Source organism: Lolium rigidum, chromosome 4 (assembly GCF_022539505.1).
Source record: "Lolium rigidum isolate FL_2022 chromosome 4, APGP_CSIRO_Lrig_0.1, whole genome shotgun sequence".
NCBI classification, from domain to species: Eukaryota; Viridiplantae; Streptophyta; class Magnoliopsida; order Poales; family Poaceae; genus Lolium; species Lolium rigidum.
The window spans coordinates 83,931,975-83,954,944 of record NC_061511.1 but is presented as its reverse complement, the minus strand read 5'-3'; the positions used below and the strand labels follow the sequence as shown (position 1 = coordinate 83,954,944).

Genomic DNA, 22,970 nt, shown 5'->3' with positions numbered 1-22,970 from the left:
ACAAGTCTATCTTCCATATCGACACCCTGTTTGGGCTTTCGGGCTTCGTATTCTCCGAGTCATGGGCCTTCAGTAAACCCCGGGAACCTTCTTCGGCGGACCCATTGGGGATGCCTATGTCAGCGGGGGAGAATAAGATCACACCTGAATAGAGGGTGGTGAAGTTTCCATGACCTTTTCCAAGGTTGGATATTGTTCGCGGAGGGTGGTTGTACCCAACCATTTATCCTCCCAGGACCTAATCTCCGCCCCATTCCCGATGGAGAAAGAAGCATATGGGAAAAAGTTCTTCTTAGTCGTCATAATGCTAGCCCAAAAGTGTGAATCCCCCGGTTTCGAATAAACCTGAGATATTGCTTTTGAACCCACATACTTTTCCATAATAGTTGTTGCCAAATACCATCCTCGGTTAATAACCTGGCCAGTCATTTCCCTAGCAAGGCCCTGTTCTTAACTTCAAGAACTTGAACTCCAAGTCCACCTTGATTTTTGGACGGCAAACAACACTCCATTTTGTCAACCAGTATTTTTTCAAGTCATGATCCAAGTCATGGTTTTTCCAAGTCATGATCCATAAATAGAATTATATCATCGGCATACTGAAGAATAGATAATCCCCCATCCACAAGATGAGGAACTACCCCTTCAATTTGGCCATCAACCTTCGCACGCTCAATTATAATAGCAAGCATATCTGCAACAATGTTAAATAACATTGGAGATAGGGGATCCCCTTGCCTCAAACCTTTTTTTTGTCTGGAAGTATCGACCAACATCATCATTGACCTTAATGGCAACACTTCCACTAAAAACAAATTTATTTATAAGAGCACGTCACTTATCTGAAAAGCCTTTCATCATGTGTGTTTGTTGGAGAAAAGACCATTTCACTTAATCATAAGCTTTTTTAAAGTCGATTTTGAGAATAACCCCACTGAGCTTTTTCCGGTGCATCTCATGTACTATTTCATGCAGAGTGACAACACCATCTAGAATGTGTCTACCTTGCATGAATGCAGTCTGAGATGGGCGGACCACATGATCCGCCACTGAATTGAGTCTAATAGTAGCGTCTTTGGTGAAAATTTTAAAACAAACGTTAAGTAGACATATTGGTCTATACTATTGAATTCGTTCCGCATCAGTGTCTTTTGGTAGGAGGATAATTTTACCTAAATTGATACGGAACAAATCTAGTTGACCCGCATGGAGTTCCCCAAAGAGCTCCAATAAATCATGCTTAATTATATCCAGAAGGACTGATAAAATTCAGTCGGAAAACCATTAGGGCTTGATGCCTTATTATAATCCATTTGAAAAACCGCTTTTCTTATATCCTCCTCAGAATAAGGGGTTGACAGAATCACATTTTCTTCTAGAGACATTTGGGGTATATCATCAATCCTGGATTCATCCATGCATACATCAGATTCCTCCGAAGCGCCAAACAAGCCTTTATAGTATGATGTAATATAGGACATTAGCTGCTCGTGACCTTCGATCACGCCCTCCTCCTGTACTAGAGAATGAATGAGTTTTTTTTTGTGTTTACCATTAGCCACACTATGAAAGTATCTCGTATTCGAATCTCCTTCCAACAAGAATTGAGCCTTAGATCTCTGATACCACTTGAGTTCCTCCTCGTGAAGTAGGATGGCTAACTTAGACCAAGAACTACTATACTATGCTACACCTCCCTCCCTCTCACATATGGCCACCATGGCTGCCAACGATGAGAGAGAGGGAGGCTAGAAACTAGAACGGAGGGAAGGATCAAGGAGAAGTTTCTAGAGAGGGTAAGTCGCCACATGGGCAAGTCCAGGAGAAGGACGAGTGGATAGAGACACTAGATAATTGTTTTTAATTCAATATCATCTTAGTTGTTCTAGATATACCAACATAATATGTTCACTCCCATCTGGATATTCGGAAAATAAACTCCACCCATGGTTCGACGCCCGTGGCTTATCCTGGAGATCCAATCTAGCACTGAGACTCATGCAACTCTCTTTGACATTGTAGAAAATACCATAGGGAATATCCATTTCAAGTTAGCAAGCCCCTCCTCTTTTACATCACATACCCCTCATTCTTGTCATTTTACAAAAAAAAGTAGGACCTGGTGCATCTCCCTAAGAAAAGGGCTTCCACGGTGAACAAAAGTCATAAAACATGGAACAAAAAAAAAAAGAGATTCCGATATTTTACATAAAAAATCAACATATATTTTCCTCGATAATTTTTCTACATATATTTTACATATAGAAACTAATCAACCAAGAACAGACATATGCCACAAAACAAGAAAGAGGTTCGGATTAGTGTAGTTTTCTGTTGCTAATTTATGCAACGTTCAAGGAAGAAAGAGGATGTGAGAGGTTAAAAGAAACTGAAATTTTGTTAGGATGAATCCCTAAGATCATGGAAACAAAATGCTAGTATCCATCATATCCATTTCTAGGAATTTGAAGAAGAAAAAGGGAAATAAATGTCAGCACTATCCTGTTGAACTCGAAGGGGCGTGCCATTTCCAGGAGGTGAGCTCCATGGATCCGACGACCCCACGTCTTGAGAAGCCTCGGGTCATCGCTGTAAACGGCGTCCCCGTTGGCGAAGTAGAAGATGTCATACCTCGTCGCCTATCGGGGATGGATGCACCATCCTCATGTTGGAGAGAAGAAAGTGAGGATAAGGAGAGAGTGGGAGAGACAAAAGGATAAGGATGTGCAGGTAGAAAGTGGACACATACATCTTCATTGCTATATTTTTTTATAAAGGGCGCTTTATTATTACTCATGTTTAAGCAATACACCCGGCCTCTGCATAACAAGGATGAAAACACACAAGTACTTTGCTTGATAAAAGCAAAAAACTAGACTGTAGGAGGCAAAATCCTTCGACTATGCAGCCACCCATGTTGGGTAATAAAATCTTTCGACGTTTCCTCCAAGCGTGTAGACACCTCCGTAAATAGGTCGTGGTCCTCCAAACGCTGAAGCGACGACCATGAACGGAGCAACGCCGTACATCGGTAAATGACCTGCATAAGAGAAGAATTTTTATTATAAAAAACCTTGCCATTTCTACATAGCCAAAGCAACCATAAAACTGCAATCGCTCCCACTCTGATAAGAACTTTGAACCTAGCATCTACTCCGTTTAGCCAATTGCCAAATATATTTGCAACGCTTTTTGGAGGATATAAGATGGAACCTATCTGAATGATTGACCATATAGATCTAGCGAACTGGCATTGAAAGAACAAGTGTTTTATTGTTTCCTCCTCGTGACAGAAAACACACTTTGTACAGGTTTAAAATATAAAAGACAATGGGACAAATCTTGAATCAGCTTAGGCTGGCATGGACGTCAAACACTATATGGAATTGTTGCTTGCCTGCCTTATTAGCCTTAAGTTGTTTGCATAGGTAGGTTATAAACCTACATGAACGTGCACATCAAAAACACAAAAGGATATTCCAACAATAATTTTTCAATTGTGTCATCACAATCACACAAAGCAACCTTCTTGCCACATTTTCAGCTACCCTACCCAGTTATCTTTAGTTGGAACAAATCATCTGCTAAGAAACCAATCGGATATCTTGTTAATATTTAGGCAAAAATTCTAATCTTAGAGGTATACTTTCTGCGAAAACAAAGATTTATTTAGGACCAGTTTTAAAAAAGAACAACTTGATGAGGAATAAGACTACTCATGTGGGAGTTACCACCTAAGTTACTCCCACTAAGGAAAACAATCTTCTCTTTCTTCATTCTCTCTCCTCCAACTAAGTAATAATCCAGTGTGGCTACCGTAAGGAAAACTGACGTCACCCTATTGTACATTGCCCTTGAACAATCCATGATTAACAGAACCACCACACCGTTGTGATAAAAAAAGATCAGCTGGAGGCCACATCGATCTATTTCACTTTGTATTACTTCAATCACCTTGGAACCTTGATGACGATCATCATTTGACCTTGCTAGGTTCACCGCATCGTAGTCTGCTTCATATTTTTCTCGTATGTTCCAATGAATGAATGAGTGAACAAAATGAATGAATAAGGGCATCTCCAACAGCATGCTGCAAACGAACAGTCTATGTCCGCTGTTGTCCACGCGGACTGGAGGTGAGGCCAAATGGCGACTCATAAACGGACCACACCTCGCGGACCGGTCCGTTTTGGCACACTCCTATCCCAAATTTAGGATGACTTTGTTGTCGAACGAACAACCCCCGTATCCATGTCGCGTGGATGCTTTTTCTACCTCGGGCCCTCCAGATAGGCACACAACCAGCAAGCACAACTCTACCACCTCACACCAATGTCGCCCCTCTGCCGTCACGTAGCCACCATCGCCTACAACGGCTGATTCGGCCGCCAGTTTCAGTCGCATATCATAGAAGTATCCGTCTGGGCCTCTCACCGCCGTGGTCGGGTGGCCTTGGCGATGCAGTGGAGGCCTACGTCCTGGTCGCCACCCCCATGGTTTGTGCCGCCCACAACCTGTTCGATTGATAACCACGTAGACCGGCAAGGTAATTCACAGGCCTCACAGTCCACTTTCCGTGTGTACATATGAAAAACATTGCTCATAGTGTGTTGTTTTCTATTGCATACTATGGAAGATAGTTTGGACGAGTTTTTCTACGATCATTTCATCGACACATCGTCAGATGAGTGTGATGATCATAGCGAGATCCTAGCGGTCGTGGCTCTTCTCGCCCATGATCATGAAGACAACCAAGTACAAATGTACTGACGCGCCGCGGTGAACAACCGCAAACGAGATGCTGGCCATGATCAACTATGGCGGCAGTACTTTCATCAAAATGACCCCTTGTTCAAGGCACCTCATTTCCGGCGACGCTTTCGGATGTCAAGGAATCTTTTCTTGAAGATTATGCATATAGTGACGGCCTATGATGACTACTTCCACTTATAGAAGGACGCCACATGTAAGCTTGGCTCCACTTCTTAATAGAAATTCACTACATTTGTGAGGATGCTTGCGTATGGAGTTGGCGGTGACCTAGTGGATGTGTACATTCACATGAGCGAGTCCACTTTTCTTGAGTTAATGTACATTTTATGTGAAGAAGTTGTTTATGTGTTGCAGATGAATACTTGAGGAAACCAAATGTTGTTGACAATGCCTGGGTTTTGTCAATCAACCGGTCAACTTGATTTTCTAGTATGTTTGGAAGCATAGATTGCATGCACTGTGAATGGAAAAAATTTATACTTGCATGGCAAGGGCGATACCAAGGCAACACTATCAGAAGGGTGCACTATTATACTTGAGGCGGTTGCATCTCAAGATCTCTAGGTTTGACATGACAGGCGCTCACAATGATATTGGTGTGCTTCAGCGATCTGTGGTGTTCTCTCGACTTGCGAAGGGTAATGCTCCAACGGTCAACCATCATATTAATGGCGAACACTATGACAAAGGTACTATCTATCAGATAGTACCTATCCTCGTTGGTCCACATTTGTGAGGACAATCCGCAATCCCAAAAACGAGAAAGTGAGTGGGTTTGCTAAAGAGCAAGAGGATGCAAGGAAGGATGTGAAACAGACACTTGGTGTTCTACAATCTCGTTGGGCTATTCTTAGGCACACTGGCAGGACATGGAGAGACAATGTGGGAGATCATGTCGGATCCTTGAGGAGGAGCATGTATGACCAAGGCTAGGAATTTCAAGATGATTTCGTTGCGCCCGAGCCCGATCGTCGGCAGACCTGGTAGATTTTCTTCATGTGCACCATGAATTGTGAGGCCATGCAACTCATAGCCGCCTCCAAAATGATTTGGTCTAACTTATGTAGAATTATATTGGAAACCAGTAGTCTTCTACTTTCATTTCTATTTTAGTTCTAATAATTGTAATGAACTATACCATATGACTTTATATTTGTTTTATGAAGTAGGATGTTATTATTATGCCATTCCATTTCCATGACTTTATATTTGTTTATTTCATAATATTATCCTTGTGAAAAAAAGGCCTACGAAAAATAATCTAGAATTATTCAGCCGCGGACCAAGCTAGGACGCCGCTGGACATGAGCCTCCAACCGATCCGCATAACACCGCAAACGAATCAAAACAAACCAATTCGATACTAAACTGCAGGCTGCCGATGAAGAAGTGGTTTTACCCACAAACGAAGATCCCAGTCGTTGGTAACTCGTGTCCTGTGTTTCAACTGTTATCTGGACGATTTATTTTGTCGACAAGTTGTATCACGAGAGCATATCATAGACGATACGGTGCACGCGTGTCGTCGCCTCTTGATGCAGTGCTCTTGCTGTCCTTTCTCGTTCTCTTTTACAGGCAGGGGAAACAATAATAGCGGACGTGCATAAAAGTCTAGCATACGTAGCCTGCATGTGTCTATTCTGTAGCCAGCATCACAGAACAGAGGCCGATCGTACCACGCGTACGGCATTTTATCACGATCCTGTAAAAATCATCCAAAACATTAAGTTTGTGTCCTATGAAGCTTGACTGATATCACTATAACGGGAACTTCAAAATTCAGAGATGCAGTATAATCGTTTGTTGAAATACATTTTTTTTTTTTGAAATGGGGATGTACCACGGCTTCTGCATCGTGATAATGTACATGGCCATCGTTTGTTGAAATACATAACGTAACTTTTTTTGTAAGTTTAATTTTTTAGTTGGGTTGGCAAATACATCGGTTTAATACATACAATCGAGTTTTCCCTTCTACGTGCGCGCGTTATTAGTATAGCATGCAACCCGAGTGCTCCCAACAATTACCACGTACACCCCTCTCCACATTGTCTTCTTCCTCGTTGACCTGCTCGGAGCTCGCCCCTGATGGACTGACCGCCAGCTCCCACCACCCACAACTGGTGTCTCTACCGCCCCGCCCCACCCAGCCCTAGTCTCCACCTCCGTCGGTCCACCGCCCTCGACCGACCTTCCCTCAAACCCCCCATCCCCTTTCTCCGGTGCCGGTGAGACCCGCACCCCTAACCTCAAGTTCGGTCGCCGGCGACGCACCTCTATCCCTATGTTTGGTCACCGGCGAGATCGTACATGCATCCCTAACTTTCAAATTTCTTCCTTACCTCGTCAGGGACGCCGCCATCGCCAGCAACGTAACCCCTGCACCTCCGCCCTAACATCTTTGCCGGTCGCGGGGAAGAGAGGAAGAAGACGATCCCCACCCCCACCAGCACCCTCACCTGCTCGATAACAGTCTCGACCCACGAGAGCACGCACGCCTAGGAGAGGCACGCAGTGTGACCGAACGATGTATAGGATTTGCCGGCGGCTACAGTTGTTTCCCCGCTGTAGAAAGAATTACAGGACGGGCAGGCGCGACGGTCAAAACTGAAAATCGACGGGACAGACGAATGAAGCAGAATCAATCTAGTACGCATGCACGTACACTTGTACGAGCCCGACCCGCGGCTACGGCTACGGTCCCGTTAGGATCTGGCCCGGCCTAAGCTGCGACTAGACTGTAGCAGTACTAGATACTAGCGGCAGTCTGCATCGACCATTTCGCCACCCACGATGCACGGGACAACGTGGGAACAGTTATACGCGCGCTCCACATATGTACGCGGTACGACTAGGCAGCAGCTTGTCGTCTTCTCCATCACGACGACAGGTTTGGGCAGGCATGTATGCGTGACCGGCATCTGCATTCTGTCTCTGCACTCCGACACACACAGCTACGTGCCACCTGTTTCAGCCACTCACGTTAGCCCGCCCGATCTACCTCCTTTTTGTGTACGGCTTTTCATTTGCGTGGAGCCAAACCTAGTTTTTTTTTTTTTTGTCAACATTTTCATCAAAGGCCATAATATTGACAAGGCAGGCTAAGTGATGCTACTACTGGTATAAGGTTTTAAACTGAAACCTATTATAAATCCAAGGTATAGGATTGATGCACTAGTCTAGTTTTTTAAAAGTCCGAACTAAAGAAGGAGGCTATTTTGTATATTTATATTTAACATTTTTTCCTCACGTCTAGGCTATTTGAGTCCTTAGCGTGAGTTCAGTGTAAGCTGCATGATCTTTTTTCATTTATTTTTAATACTGCACGACGGTTTTGAACTTGAAACCTCATGACTCTGATACTGATACCAGATAAAGTGATGCACTTACTAAATTTTCCAAAAGTTCGAATCAAGAAAGGAGGTTATGCATTATATTTATATTCAACACAAGGAAGTAATAGTTCTAGCGTGTAGGGCAAGTGGGCAACATGGTTTTTAAGCTGCCTAAGGATTTTTTTAAATGGACAATGCTTGAATACAGGCCATTGTGTCTTTTAAACGTAGTCTCCAAGATTAATACGGTACCAAAGTTTAAGTTAATAAATTGAGTAAAACCACTAGGGTGTAATTAGGTAATCTCAAACTGCTTTCCTCAAGTGTAGATATCTTCGAAGCATTCTACATGGTACTATTACTTTGCAAGGTACCCCCTCACGGTAATTTGTTTAGGACTAAAATCCTATGAAAATTTTCTCCATATAGCCATTGAATGATAGGATCATGCCCCATGTGGAGCAGTTATATAGTAACCTTGTAGTGTAAATTTCGTAACCAAATAGCATGGAGTTAGATCTCATGGAAAATTACTTCGCAACAATCTCAAAGAAAATACCTCCTCCCATGGGATTCAAATAGATATAGCATCCCAATTTTATAGAATTCCTATTTCTACAATTTTTCTATCCTATGAATCATAGGAGCCATAATAAGAGACCGAGAAATCTTTGGCTAAAAACGAATGTTATTTTTGTTTTTACACTCCTGGTGGCTCCCATATTTCCCTCGGGTCGGTGAAACTTGTGTGGGGTTGGATGGTTTGCATGTTTGGCACGGCGGTGTCTTGAGAATTCATCCTCTATGAACTCTTAGTCCAACCCCATTTTCACGCATCACGCTTTCTATGAGGGGATGATGTCGTCTGGCTCACGAACATTCAATGGCCTATCAATAGACCCTCATGGCGTAATTTATACCATTGTTGATGATTATTAAAGGTTCGGCGGTCCTTTTCGCAAAAAAAGACCCCCATGGCGTCCAATGGGTTTCATCTACTTGGGGTGGTGAGCGTGTATTGATTTTTTTGACTTTGGTTGCCTGATTTCTACACAAGATCAAGTATGCCCTTTGTTCGATAGTTTGCATATGAGTTTGGTATTCTTGGTGCGGCCTCGGCTGCTCATTTCCCTTTAACTGCAGCACACATGCTCACATCGTACAATATTGGATGATTATTTAGTATGCCGTGGTTTGTGTACTTGGCCTTGTTTTGGTTGAGTAAAACCCGTTGGTGGCATTGGCGGCGCGACTTGCAGCGCTGTCATCGTTAACCATCGAGGTTCGAGTCTATTGATGTCGGTTGAGTGAATCCTTCGATGATGTCGAAGACACTTGTGCACATGTTGTAGTCCAAATTTTGTTCTTCTTGGCCGTGGAGTTATTTTTTTTTTGTATATTTGTGTTTTCTAGTGCACATGGTGTGAAGCTCTCTAGTGGAGTCGGAGACACTCCTCCGTGTACCACTAGAGAGTAGAGACCTGTTATGGTGGTGGATATCATGTTCGCCAGATCGATACTATTTCATCATATGTGCACTTGTTGTTTTATTTTTATTATTTTGGCTGTTTTCGTGCATCAGTTTTATTTTATCTTCTTTTAATAGTTCTTCGTTACGGATGTCTCAAAGCGAGGAAATGCCATGGAATATGAACTTTGTGTCCATGACTTAACTCCTAGAAATAGAAACTGAGGTCTAAAATGATGAATCCACATGACTAAATGAATACTACAATTTAGGTGGAGAGGCTTTCCTCCTCTGTGACTATTAAAAAAATATCATATAGTTGACAAACATTTTTAATCTACTTCTCTCGATCATGAATTCATGATTGTCAAGGATCATAAGACTAATGGCTCCTTTGATCATAGAATAGGTAAATTGTAGGAATGCGAAACATATAGGACTAAAATGACATGCCTAGTTGAATCCTACGGAAGGATAAATTATATTTGATTGTGGTGAATAATATTTTTCATAAGGTCTAAGGTAATGATTTTCTCCTATGAAATGTACACTAAAAGATTCTTATGAAATTATTTTCTATAGGATATGATCCTATGAATCAAACAACCTCCAAGAAAAAAAAATCATAGGATCTCAATCCTATACAAATGTGTTAGAATTCTACGAATCAAAGAAGCTACAAAAAGTTTTTTCCATGGAAGACAACACAACCAATGAGTTCATCGACTTGATAAAACATGTTGCATCTTAATTTTCTTCCCCATGTAAGCTTGGTCGTTACGTACTTACACTTCTATACGTCGGCATTATACTAACATGGACCAGTTATATTTGGAATATGTTACACTATTTGGAAGTGAGAAATGACACAGTAATGGATTGATATAACTTCGATGTCACATTATTAAGAAGATATCACATACTTGACAGCCATTTTCAATCTACTTTTCTCGAACATGATTGTCAAGGATCATAAGACTAAGGGCTCCTTTAATTCATAGAATAGGTAAAGTGTGGGAATAGGAAACTTATAGGACTGGAATGGATGTCTAATTGAATCCTACCCTACAAGAGGAGGAATTATCTTTGATTGTGGTGAAGAAATTTTTCATAAGGTCTAAGGTAATGGTTTTTCCTATGAAATAAACACTACAAGATTCCTATGAAATTATTTTCTATGGATATGATTATGAATTAAACGGCTTTCAAGAAAAAAGTTTTTGACACAAGGTAAAAGATTTGCCATTTTCAATTGATTAAGAAGAAGTTTAGAAAGGTCTTACAAACCAACTCGGCATAAGCCAAGCCCGAGAGCCAAAGCCTACTCTCGCGGCATAATATTACACAAGGCCTTAGCCCCGGCGTGGCATCACATTTCCATTTCGTCCTTAATTTTCGTGATCAACATGAAAGATGTTGTTGCACTATTTTGAAAAACACGAGTGTTTCTCTCTTTCCAAATCTCCCAAGAAACCAACATAGCTAAGGAGGCCATCGCTTTTCTTGATTGACCTCTTTGAAGGATACTTTTTGTCCACCAATCCTTCACTGTCCTCCTATTGTGCCACACCCTTGGGTCCACGTCATGAAGGCCAAGCCACTCCTTCAACTCAATCCATATTCTAGTGGTGAACCACCATTTGTAGAGAAGATGATCGATGGACTCTTGAACTTGGTTACATAACTTGCAAAGCACGCAACTTGGCCATCCCCTCCTTTGTAGTATATCCGCCGTCCACACCCGGTTTTGGATAATCAACCAAGCAAATAGTTTACATTTTGGAGGCGCCCATGGCCTCCACACCATGTCGGGCATGGTGGAAATGATGTGCCCCTCAAATTGCATCTTGGTGGCCGATTTGGCCGAATAGCATCCGTCATTTGACAACTTCCAAGAGATGACATCGTTGTTGTTTTCCTCCAAATGAACGTTTTGAAGCATCTCCCAAAGTTGGGTAAATTGTCCAATATGCTCAAAGGAAAGACCCCCTTGGATATCGATTTTTGTGACCCAAAACTCATTTTCCATAGCCTTCTTGACCGAAGAGTTTCTCTTTTTGGACCGCTCGAAAATGAGAGGAGCAATATCCTTCGGCCTTGTCCCATTTAACCAAGGAGCCTCCCAAAACAAAGCCTTTTCTCCATTTCCTATTGTAACTTTTGTAGCCGCCACAAATAACTCTCGATCATTGTTATTGCATGGTGATCCAAGGCCGGCCCAAGGTTTTGGGTCATCGCTCCACTCGTTGCAAAGCCAACGCAAGCGCAAAGCCGCCGCAAACTTCCCAAGGTTGAGGATTCCGAGCCCCACAAAGATTTTAGGCTCGCAAACCGCCTCCCAATTAACTTTACATTTTCCACCGGTGATTTTCTCACAAGCCGCCCAAAGAAAGGCCCTTCTAATAGTATCAATCTTCATGAGCACCTCCACGGGGATGTCGAGGACGATTGCGGAATAGATGACAACGCTTGTAAGAACGGATTTAACTAGAGAAGCACGGCCGGCCATTGTGACATGTTTCCCCATCCATGGGATAAGCTTTCCGGCAACTTTGTCTTCAAGCGGTTGGAAGTGGATTCTCTTAAGACGAGTGACCGTCAATGGGAGCCCGAGATATCGCATAGGGAAAGTAGTGCGCGTTTCCGGAAAGGCTTGGAGGATATCATCAAGGTCAAGGCCTTCACTACGAATGGGGGCAACTTGGCTCTTCGCACAATTAGTAACAAGCCCGGTAACTTCTCCAAATTTCTCGAGCATGGAAGCAAGGAAACGAATGTCACTCTTGATAGGCTTCATGAAAATGGCAGCATCATCGGCATATAACGATGTGTGAACCGTAGGGGCGCGACCTCTAAGGCGGTGCAAGAGCCCTTGATCGGTGGCCTTTTGTAGAAGATGATGAAGCGGATCAATGGCTATCACAAAAAGAAGAGGCGACAAAGGGTCTCCTTGTCGGAGGCCTCTACCATGCTTTATTGGGTCACCGGCTATTCCATTTAGGAGCACTCTTGACGAGGAAGTGGAGAGGAGGGCGAATATCCAATCACAGAATTTACTAGGAAAGCCCATATGGCACAAGAGGTCCATTAAGTAATCCCATCTCACCGAGTAAAATGCTTTTTTGATGTCAAGCTTGAATAGAAGAGTCGCCTTTTTTGACTTGTGGAGTTTTCTAGCAAGAGTTTTTACATATAAGAAATTGTCATGGATGCTCCTCTTTTTGATGAAGAGCATTGGAAACTAGCTTGTTCATATGGGGGGCTAGGCGGGCCGCCATCATCTTCGCAATGAGTTTAGCAATGGCATGGATAAGACTTATGGGATGGAAATTGGAGACTTCCTCGGCTCCTTCCTTCTGGGGCAAAAGGGCAATGTTTGCGGAGTTGAGCCAATGGAGGTTGTTGCAATGAAGGCTAGAAAATTGGTTGATGACCGCCATAATGTCCCCTTTTATAGTGTTCCAACACGTTTTGAAGAAAGCGCCCGTAAAACCATCCGGTCCCGGTGCCTTATTGTCACTTCCCGAAATTTTCTAAATTTCGGAATGTAAAATAAAAATAAATTTAATGCTTGATTGTTTGAAAATAATTGAAAATTTACGAGTTAAAAACTTTTGATGTTATTTTAAAAAGTAATTTCCAAAATGTTGTTTTCAAAGACTTTTATTTCAAAGTATTTTCAAATCAAACATATTTTAACTTACAAAGTTTTCAAATCCTTAATAGAATTTTTTTTTTGAGAAAACAAAATCCTAGAAGTTCTATTTGCAAAATATTGCCATAGGCCAATGTGCATGCACTATTATTTTTGCTATTTTGAAAATGAGTATTAAACTAGTCCATTTTTGTCCTAAAACACTACGTTGTTTTTTTTTACAAAATTTTAGAAATTTATTTGGATCCATTTGAAGGCCTAGAACAAAAGTTATGAAAGAAATAAAAAATGAAAAAACCCAGCCCAAGTCACCGTGGCCTCCCAATTTTAACTTTTCTCTTTTTTTTTTATTTCTTTTCTTGGGCCGTTTTCTCTTTTGGCCCATGTGGCCGAACCACCCAACCCAGCTGTGAGCGAGCGCTCGTCTTCCTCCTCTCCTCTCGTTCACATACAGAACGTGAAACAGTCTCCATGGCAGTATACTTCCCTTCCTCCTCCTATCAATTCTAGCGACCGTTTCTTCTCGAGTTCAACACGAAAGTTACTCCTATTTAGATGGGCGTTCCATTCAGCCAATTAGTTTTTTCACTTTATTGCTTTAATCTCCCAAACCGTCCAGGTGCACCGAATGCCGCCCGTTGGCATACAACCATCAATCTTCCTCATCAGGCCGTACTAATGCAAACCGAGATGTCTAACGTGTGTTCCTAGTTGCTCTCTCTCACTTTCGTTCCCACACTTCCTTCATATGAGCTATGTACAGATCGTACAAACCAATCCAATATCAGCCTCAAACTCCAGTTCATCGCTAGATTCCGTCGTCCTCGGTGATCATTTCGTCGATTCCCTGCACCAAGAGATTCTACTCGTCAAGGCCTACCTCCAGGACATGGTTCTGCACCTTGTTGTCTCTGTTTGCCGCGTCGCCGTTGCTCCGCCGGCCACAGCGACCACGTCGTCGTTTTCGTCGGATAACAAGGGACTAAAGCTCTGGTTCTTCCTTCCTTCTTTCCCTTCTTTCCCTTTAGATCCTGTGTATATTCTGATCCATTCCTTCCTCTCGATTCGAAGCTGGAGAGGTTCTTCCGCGACGATGACCGGAGTCGATTTCCAGCTGTTCCGTCGTCCGTACCATAGTTACCGGAAATCTGGATCGGCCGGGTCGAGGAACGGGGTCGAGGGTCGAGGTTCGACATCCCAACGAACGAGGGTCGACGACGGGTATACATCTCTGGTACGTCAATTTGGGACGTGGATCGCGATCCACTTAATTCTGGATCGATGACCCAACGATTTCTTTCCAAAATTTCAATATCCGCGTGGTAGCATTTAGTTTCCTTAATTCCCGTCCTATACTTAACTCTGGCCTGGCTGGTTTTCCTCTAACTGCACCCTTCTCGCATGCAGAAATTTAGGAAACGCTTGCCATTTAGTTGAGCAGTGCATGCGATTTGGGTGGGTGGTTAGCTGAAAAAAATGGAAACCGCAGATTCGTGACGTTTATTACGAGCAAGTATTAACAAGGAAGGATCAGCTGAGACGAACGGGATCGCGATCCAGCGCTGAACCACCTCGATCCGTCCGCGTTCCCGATCCCGTATCCGGATCGATCGATCCTGGGTCGCGGAACACGGCATCGACCCCGTATCCGGCTACTATGGTCCGTACACGGCCGCTGGTATGTGCGTGTTGATCATTGTGTGGGTGTGTGCATACTGAATTATAACATGAACGGCGGCGCCACAACAGAGTCCCCGCCTGACGAGACGAGACCGAAGCCAACTTACCCGAGCGTCCGGAGATAGCTGGAGCTTCGCCTGCGTCCACGGCCGTGCCGCCATCGTCGTCATCTTCCTGCCCATCTGTTCGCGGTAACGACATCTTCATCCTGTTATGTGGTTAGATCTTTTGCCTAAAGTGATACGAGCCTATCATTGGTTGGCACCTGTATCTCTGTTTTCATTTTTTTTTCCACACACTGGTGCAATCATCTGACCGATCTGTTCGTCTAGTTTGTACTAGCTCATGTTAAATCTTTGAAAATTCATAATTATAGATCTATACCTCCGTTTTAGATGATTTCTCTGAAGTTAAGTTTATAATTAAATTCTCTACAACTTTCATGTAGAAAGTTTTTTGACTCGCACAACTTTTCGGACACCATTAGAATTTTAACCGCGTATTGTAAAATTCATATCTTGAGTTCTACACGTCGGTTTTCGACAAACTTTATACCATTGGAATCAGTAAAATGCCTAGATTATTCTAGACATTTTTTATGTCGGATTCACACGCTTTATTTTCGCGACTTTTCTATGGTTCGCAATATAATTCTTCCACTATGCAAATCATTTAGACACATTCATCTTGTTCCATGATCATATCTCTCCACAACATACTATCTTAGTTCATATTATTCAAATAAAAATTGATTTATTTGAGTAAATTTTAATATCACTAGTTCCTAACTAACTTTTTCCTTGTGCCATTGGTGAGTGTTGTCACACTCTCCATAATGGTATGTTGCTTTACGCCATCTGAGCCTCATTTGATTCTATCACATTGATCATTTCAATTATTCGTTCCGGTGTAGCAAACAACCCTTGACCATATGTCCTTGTTAATCTTTTTCTCCTAAGCATTTGTCTTGGATAATCTTTTCCTTTCTAAGTACATGACCCTTCCAATCTATCAAACCACATCCTGCAAGCCAAACCTCATGCCCCACCTTAGTACCATAGAGCGATTTCCGATTGTTGTCTTGTTTGATTATGTTGCTATGAATGGTGTGTTTATGTTGTGCTATTTTTTATCTTATAGTTTGGGCGGAGAGCCACGTGTTTTGATTGAGAGAAAAAGGACGACTACCAAAAAGGCAAGTGACACACCCTCACAAATGTCCTAGATTTTATTCATGCACCGTAGTGATTTTTGTAGTAAGTCTAGGGATATGCTTTGCTTTTGTAATCCCAGTAGATAACTACTTCCACCTGACCATCGTTTGTCGCCATTAAACATAGTAGGATGCTTAGCTATGCTATGAAAATGTTTTGCTAGTGGTTAAAGAAAAACAACTAAGTTTAATGAACTACCTGGGTGAACGGTGGAGCTTTGGAGCGGGTGGCTGCATCAGGGGGCCCTGTCAACGGCGATACCCTGGTGTGAGTACACATTTGCGGAAAGTCACCCAGGATTAAAGAGATTGTAGACAACCTTGCTCATTAGCTTACCGTACAACCACATGCTATATGGGCTCTGGCTTGACGGAGTATGTTGTGAGTACCCGGGCCCTACGTGACAGATGATGTAGGGGAATGTAGGTCGGTACGGGTCCTTAGAGGATGGTCTGGGGGATCACTTCAGAAAAATCTCGTCCTAGTCAACATCTGTCAATTTGAGCAAAATGTGCATCATGGAAGAAGAGCAGACTAGGTCATGTGGGTAATTGTACAACCTCTGCAGAGTGTTAAAACTAAGTACTTATCCGTGTTCCCGGTTACGGACAATTTGAGCGAACTGACAAGAATCCTGTTCGAAAGTCTCCTCATCCCAACTTCTTAAATTAAAAATTTGATGGGTGAACAAGGGTAGGAGGAATTCACTGGTTTCCATCAGTGGTATTCTAGGTCCATTGGTTTCTATCAATGGTACCGCTTAATAGAAGAGAAAATGTTTTGAGAAATGATAGGTGAAAACTTGCTTTACGCAAAATTGCCTGAGCTCTACCAGCCAAATGTACACTTAAGTGTTAGGTTGCCATTTGAGTCCACCATAGTGTCATCTTGCCAATACATTCAAAGTATTCACCATTCGTGGCTGTAACTTTTCATGTTGCAGATGTTTTGAAAGACGAGTGAGTTACGATGATTAGGGTTACGAGTCTATCCTCGACATGCTCGCCTGTGGCACATGAAGACAAAGGACTCCATGCTGTCTATGTTTGTTCGTTGTAAAACTCTGATTATATGCTAGCCTTGTGCTATGCAATTTGTAATCCTTTATGTAAATTCTGGATCATTCGATGTAATAAAGACCTTTGTTTCTTGGTATTACATCTTGTACTGTGTGTGCTAGCGATTGATCCAGGGACTAGCACAGTTACGCATAGAGATCGGCACCTTAAAAGGTGAGATCGCTACACTTATCACTCGCGGTGTTGTCAACCGCAAGTTTAACTTCCTCTTCCATGAAAGGCCGGTGTTATATTAACATGAACCAGTTGTATCTAGAATATGTTACGCTATTTGGAAGTGATAAATGACACCGTAATAGAGTGATATAACTTCTGGCATCACAAACAAATTTTACAGCCTAGAAACTCGGGCATAGTAAATTGGACTCTGACCAGGTTTAATTTAACTGCAACAGAACAAGTGGCTACCTGTATCAGTTGTGTGGCTTTTGTCCCACACTGTCTAAAAAGCATCCTGCCGTGCATACTGCGCCTCTCTATTATCAGCAATAAATACAAGACAAGTGCAACTGTGCAATCACAACATAGATTGTACGTGCACCTTTTCTTTTGGATCTCGCCGTAAGAAAAAAAAAAGTTTACAGTAAAATGAGGTGAAGCCAATAGCAACTGAAAGAAACAAGGAATTAGCGACAGGGATGCAATCCTGAACCCCCCGATCAAAGGCAGTGTACTGCCGGCCAGCACAATCAACATTTACATCCACGTTCCACACAAATAGACTGAGCTAGTACTAACTAAACTATACTTTACCTTCTCCAGGCATGTTCCACTCCCAGAACTCCTCAGTCTGGTTGCCCCGTCTCCTAACAGTCTTCTTCGGAGACCTAGCTTTATGCCTGTAACCACCATTACCGCTCTCCCTCTCGCCATTCCTTCTCCTCGGCGCTCTCTCCTTCCTAGCGTCATCCTGCGACGCTACATACACCACCGCCTCGCTGGGCACGTCGTCCGTGAGGCTGAGGAGGGGCTCCAGCTCCTCCACGACCTTGGACATTTCCGGCCTGCTCTTCGGGCTGCCGCTGAGGCACTGGTACGCCACCATGGCCGCCCTGTGAGCTGCCGCGGCGGAGTACTTGCCCTCCAGCGCCGGGTCCATGATCCGTCCGAGCTTCTGCGGATCTTTGAGCCACGACCGCATGTGCTCGACCAGGTGGTGCTCCCTGGTAGGCCTCGTCTTGTCCACGGCTCGTCTCCCCGACAGGATCTCGAGGAGGACGACGCCGAAACTGTAGACATCGCTCTTCGATGTGAGGTGACCTAGAGATGATGATATTGTGTGGAAGCTGTTAGGAAACTGGAATTACAGAAACATTTCATAGTGTAAACAAGTGTCGGGGGCAAAGCATTTATATGTTTGTACCAGTTAGAATGTACTCTGGCGCGGCGTAGCCATGAGTGCCCATGACTCTCGTCGAGACATGGGTGGCGTCGCCCTCCGGCCCATCCTTGGCGAGCCCAAAGTCCGAGAGCTTTGCCTTGTAGTCCTGCACATCGATAAGACGAAAGTTCAGTCATTTTCAGCTAAAAGAAGTTCAGTCATTGTCCTATTTTTCAAAGGGAAAATTCAGTCATTTTACTGTTCACTAATCTTATACTGTTCACACATGGGCCTAATTAAGCCGAATCCATCAAAATTGTTAGTTAGCTACACAAAGGCCCAACACTATATGCATGAATTTGGTTGGACTGAAGCACAATCGTTAACATTTGGGGAGGGTCGCAATTTTCTTTAATTGGTGCGTCCTATTTTTGCTTTCACTTTGAAAGAAGAGGTCACTTGAGCTGGAGACTAATTCAAATATTGGAGCATGAGTTTACATGTGGTGGTCAGCCTATAAGTATAACGAGAAATCCAAGTTTTGACTAATATAGTAAGTTTTGACTAATATTGAAGCTTCGCAAACAATGGCACTTGGACTCCGGTGCTGATTGTATTCTTTGTCAAGACTCTCTCCTAGAAACACGGGATCATCTCTTTTTTGGATGTGTTTTTGCCAATCAATGTTGGAACGCTCTAAACATACATTGGAACAGAAGCCTGGCATTTTCCGACAGCTTTCTTGCTGCAAGATCTGCCTTTACTGGACCTTGTTTCATGGAGATTATAGCGTGTGCGGCATGGAATATCTGGAAAATCAGAAATGATTTTATTTTTAAAGGGCTGCCGGTATCTTTTAATAAATGGAAGGTGGGTTTTCAGAGTGACTTGCTACTGCATAGATACAAAGTGAAGGCAGAACTAGTTCAACCTCTTATTGAATGGCTGCTTGCGGTCTTTGTGTAACTTTTTATGTAATGCTCTTTCTAAAACACTTCTACCCCCCTTGATGTAACTCCCTCATTTATCTGCTCCTTTTGTACAGTGCTCGAGCTTTAATATAAAAATTACACCGTAGGGGCTTCCCCTACGGTAAAGTTGTCAACAAAAAAAAAATATATATATAGTAAGTGCTAGTAGTAGCCGGCAAGACCAAGCTTCTATCTTTTCTTCACGTACTCTCCTTGTTTCAAGGGTCGCATGCGCCAATGTAGAAGGAAACACGCTAGTAACAAAGGTACTACCTACTTTGTCAAGGGAAGATCTATTCACCAGGTCAATCACCTACCACACACATGTACCAACTTCAAAGTTTTCAAATTTTTGACGAGTTCATCATTTGCGTGAAGTCAACCCAGAAATAACGGGTTGGGAATTAGCATACTAGAAGAACCAGCAGCACTAACCTAGAATATATATACACGATCAGATATTTATATAATGAATTGTGTTGATATATAACTGTTTTCTTCAAAATTGTGAATCCGTGAATAAAGTAGAATACAACTTACGGGGTCGAGCAAGATATTGGATGTCTTGAAGTCGCGGTAGATGACGGGCTTGTCGGCGTCGTGAAGGAAGGCGAGGCCCTTGGCGGCGCCCACAGCGATGTTCAGCCGGGTTGACCACGACAGCCCGGGAGAAAACTCTGCCAAATCAACAAACAAACAAACAAATTAGTCTGCAATCTAAGTTTGGAGTACAAACATCTAGACAACAACGATGGATGGTGTGAAAAAGGGAAATTTGCACCGCTGACATGTACATATATGCAAAAGCTAGTCAAAATTAAGTGGAGACGTTATCACGTCGTGATCCAAGTCAACGCTCCCGGTTTCTTTTCAAATTGAGGCGCCTACTCATCTGAGGAACAAGTTACTGAATTTTAAAAACTGAGAAACGCGCCGCGCGAGCTGGATCAGAATTCAGAAGACAGTTGGAAGAAGCTATCTCTTCAGGACAGACAGAGATGTAGTAAAAGCCTAGTTCCAACAACTGTGGCTACCAGTTCTCACCCGCCCACAGGAAATGCATGCTCGCACGTCCGTTCTAGAACAAGTTTATACTATTGGCCAATGGAGTCAACAAGGCAACGTAGGACTGGTCAACCACCTCATATATATGTATATCTGTTGTTTTTTCCCCCTTGTCCTTTTCTTATCTCTACTGCTAATTGGTCAATACAGTAAATTGATTGTTTAAAGCAGCAAGCTAGCTAGCTACAAGGAGAATACATGTAAGTATACATCTCCATCAAGCTCGACAAATATGTCAAAAACTAGGGGTAGGCGGTAGTGGTAGTGCAATACAGCTAACTGAAGTCCAGTCAGAGGCCGGCAAGCTAGCTCTAGCTGTGATGAACCGATGACTAAGCAAGTGGTCGATGCTGACATGGCGACATGGCATGTACTACTGCCATCGGCCTAACTAATCAAACACATACACCCGTGTATGCAGCTAGCTCAGCTGTACGTTTGCTTTCTTTAATGGCGGCATGCTGCACACGTTGGTCGACCGAGCTAGCAAAGCATGCACACTAATTAATCTCTACCTAATGGAGGAACTAGTCGAGGTCGATATATGTCGGTCTTACATAATCCTGGGGCTTCATTAATTCAAGTTAGCTCAACTGTAGCTAGCAGGAGTTAGTATGTCGCAGCAAATTAAAAGGAATCGCAGTTGAATGAAGTATGGCGATCGAGGGGGCTTACTTCTGAAGAGATGGTTCTCTAGGCTGCCCTTGGGCATGTACTCGTAGACGAGCAGCCGGTTCTCGTCCTCGCAGCAGTAGCCGATGAGCTTCACCAGGTTGGCATGCCGGAACTGCCCCAGGAAGATCACCTCCGCCAGCCACTCCTTGTGGCCCTGGGTGCCCTCGGGGTCCCAGAGCTTGACGGCGATGGACTGCGCCTTGAGCCCCGGCTTGGCCTTCTCCTCCAGGGAGCCCTTGTAGACGGGGCCGAACCCGCCCTCGCCCAGGAAGTTGTCGTCCAGGAACCCCTGCGTCGCCGCCTTCAGCTCTCCCACCGTGAACACGTGAAGGTTGGAACCAACCAGCGACACCGACAGATCCTGGTCCGACGCCGCGCTCATCACGTCCGTGAACGACAGACGCTGCCCGAGCGCCGCCACCGCATCCGCCGCGGCGTGCTTGATCCTCCTCGAGCCAGACCCAGGACCGACCTTCCCGCTCCCCGTCTTCTTCCCGCCGGAGCCGGCGACGCAGCACCCGAACAGGGAGCTCCACGCCGACCGCTTCTGCTGCTTCTTCGATGATCTTGACATCATACCATGCAACTCTGATCTCCTAAGATCGGCTCGCCGAGCTAACAGCCTAACACTGATCGATCTGCCTGCGACCAAGTATCTGTCTGAACTCGCTTCTTGGATGGACAAATAGGCAAGAAATCTCTGTCAGTTGTGACTTGTGAGCTCGGAAACGTTGGTTGGATCGGATTGGGTCCAGGGAGCCGCACGAGGAGTATATATTTGTAGTAGGGATCACAAGCTGGAAGAAGAAGAGGAGGCCGTGTGTGGCCGTGTGGAGAGACGACCGTGCCTCTCACCTACCTACCGCCCGTGCCGAATACATGGACTACTACTCCGACTCAAAGGCCGCGTTGAGGCTTTCGACTTTCGTCTATCAGATGACATGTCACTTCGCTGACCGTTGACTCGCAGAAGCCACGGATCGGTGAGATCATTCATCGCCGTTTTCTTCTTCTTCTTCTTCTTCTTCTTCTTCTTCTCCTTTTATTTTGTTTTTTCAGCATGCCAGCTAGCTTGTATTGTGGGAAAAAGTATTGCATTATTGTTGCTAATTGGGTGCTAAAGAAATGACTTGGATATTCCTACTAGCAATTGTATTGAAAAAATTGGCATGTAAATGTATAAGACATGTACTTGTATTATTTCTCTTTATAAACGTGTAAGTACTATTAACTCAAAAGGCCGCGTCTAGGGGCTACGATCTAAAGATTTTACATCCTTCTTTTGCATAGCTAATTAGATGCATGCACAACATGGTCGATGTTGTATGTGTTGAAGCGGTTCTCCCAAGCACCGAAGGCCCCATGCATGTGTTTAGCTATCGATATGTTGCTTTAAGATTCGTACCATGGTGTTTCGTCAAGTTTCATTAAGCTATAGTGAGCTGTGATCTGTTTGGGTCTAATGAAACTCAACGAAATATAATGAAACCATGCACGGGACCTCCCGTGGTGCATGAAATGAAAGCATTTCTCCAAGCATAAGTACATGGCCCTCCTTTCCCCATCAGTTTAGGTTTTTGGGTAAATTGATTCCGTGCATACAATTCTACATGATATCGGAGCCAAAAAAAAAGGACATGAGTTCAAGACTAGGTTAGCGCATTTTATAAGTGCACTAACCGTTCGGTGCATGCAAATATTTGTTCTTGGCAGTGTATAACATTTTTTTATCAG

At 43.6% G+C, this 22,970-nt stretch overlaps 1 protein-coding gene across 1 annotated transcript; it reads right to left on the bottom strand.

Annotated features, from left to right (window-relative positions):
* Nucleotides 1-17,855: 17,855 nt before the first annotated feature.
* Nucleotides 17,856-21,810, bottom strand: LOC124708347 (serine/threonine-protein kinase RIPK-like). Its single transcript, XM_047240019.1, has 4 exons — nucleotides 21,237-21,810; nucleotides 20,037-20,173; nucleotides 18,568-18,691; nucleotides 17,856-18,464 (listed from the first exon to the last, which is right to left on the bottom strand). Exons 1-4 carry the CDS (start codon nucleotides 21,808-21,810, stop codon nucleotides 17,947-17,949), a joined length of 1,353 nt encoding a protein of 450 aa, XP_047095975.1. The 3' UTR covers nucleotides 17,856-17,946.
* Nucleotides 21,811-22,970: the final 1,160 nt, after the last annotated feature.

Excerpts from the sequence above, each read along its gene's own strand:
- LOC124708347 (XM_047240019.1), bottom strand. The coding sequence starts at position 21,810 with ATGTCAAGATCATCGAAGAAGCAGCAGAAGCGGTCGGCGTGGAGCTCC. Across the intron at positions 18,692-20,036 it reads CCAATATCTTGCTCGACCCC|GACTACAAGGCAAAGCTCTC; the intron begins GTAAGTTGTATT and ends ATCGATGTGCAG. Across the intron at positions 18,465-18,567 it reads GCCAGAGTACATTCTAACTG|GTCACCTCACATCGAAGAGC; the intron begins GTACAAACATAT and ends CATCATCTCTAG.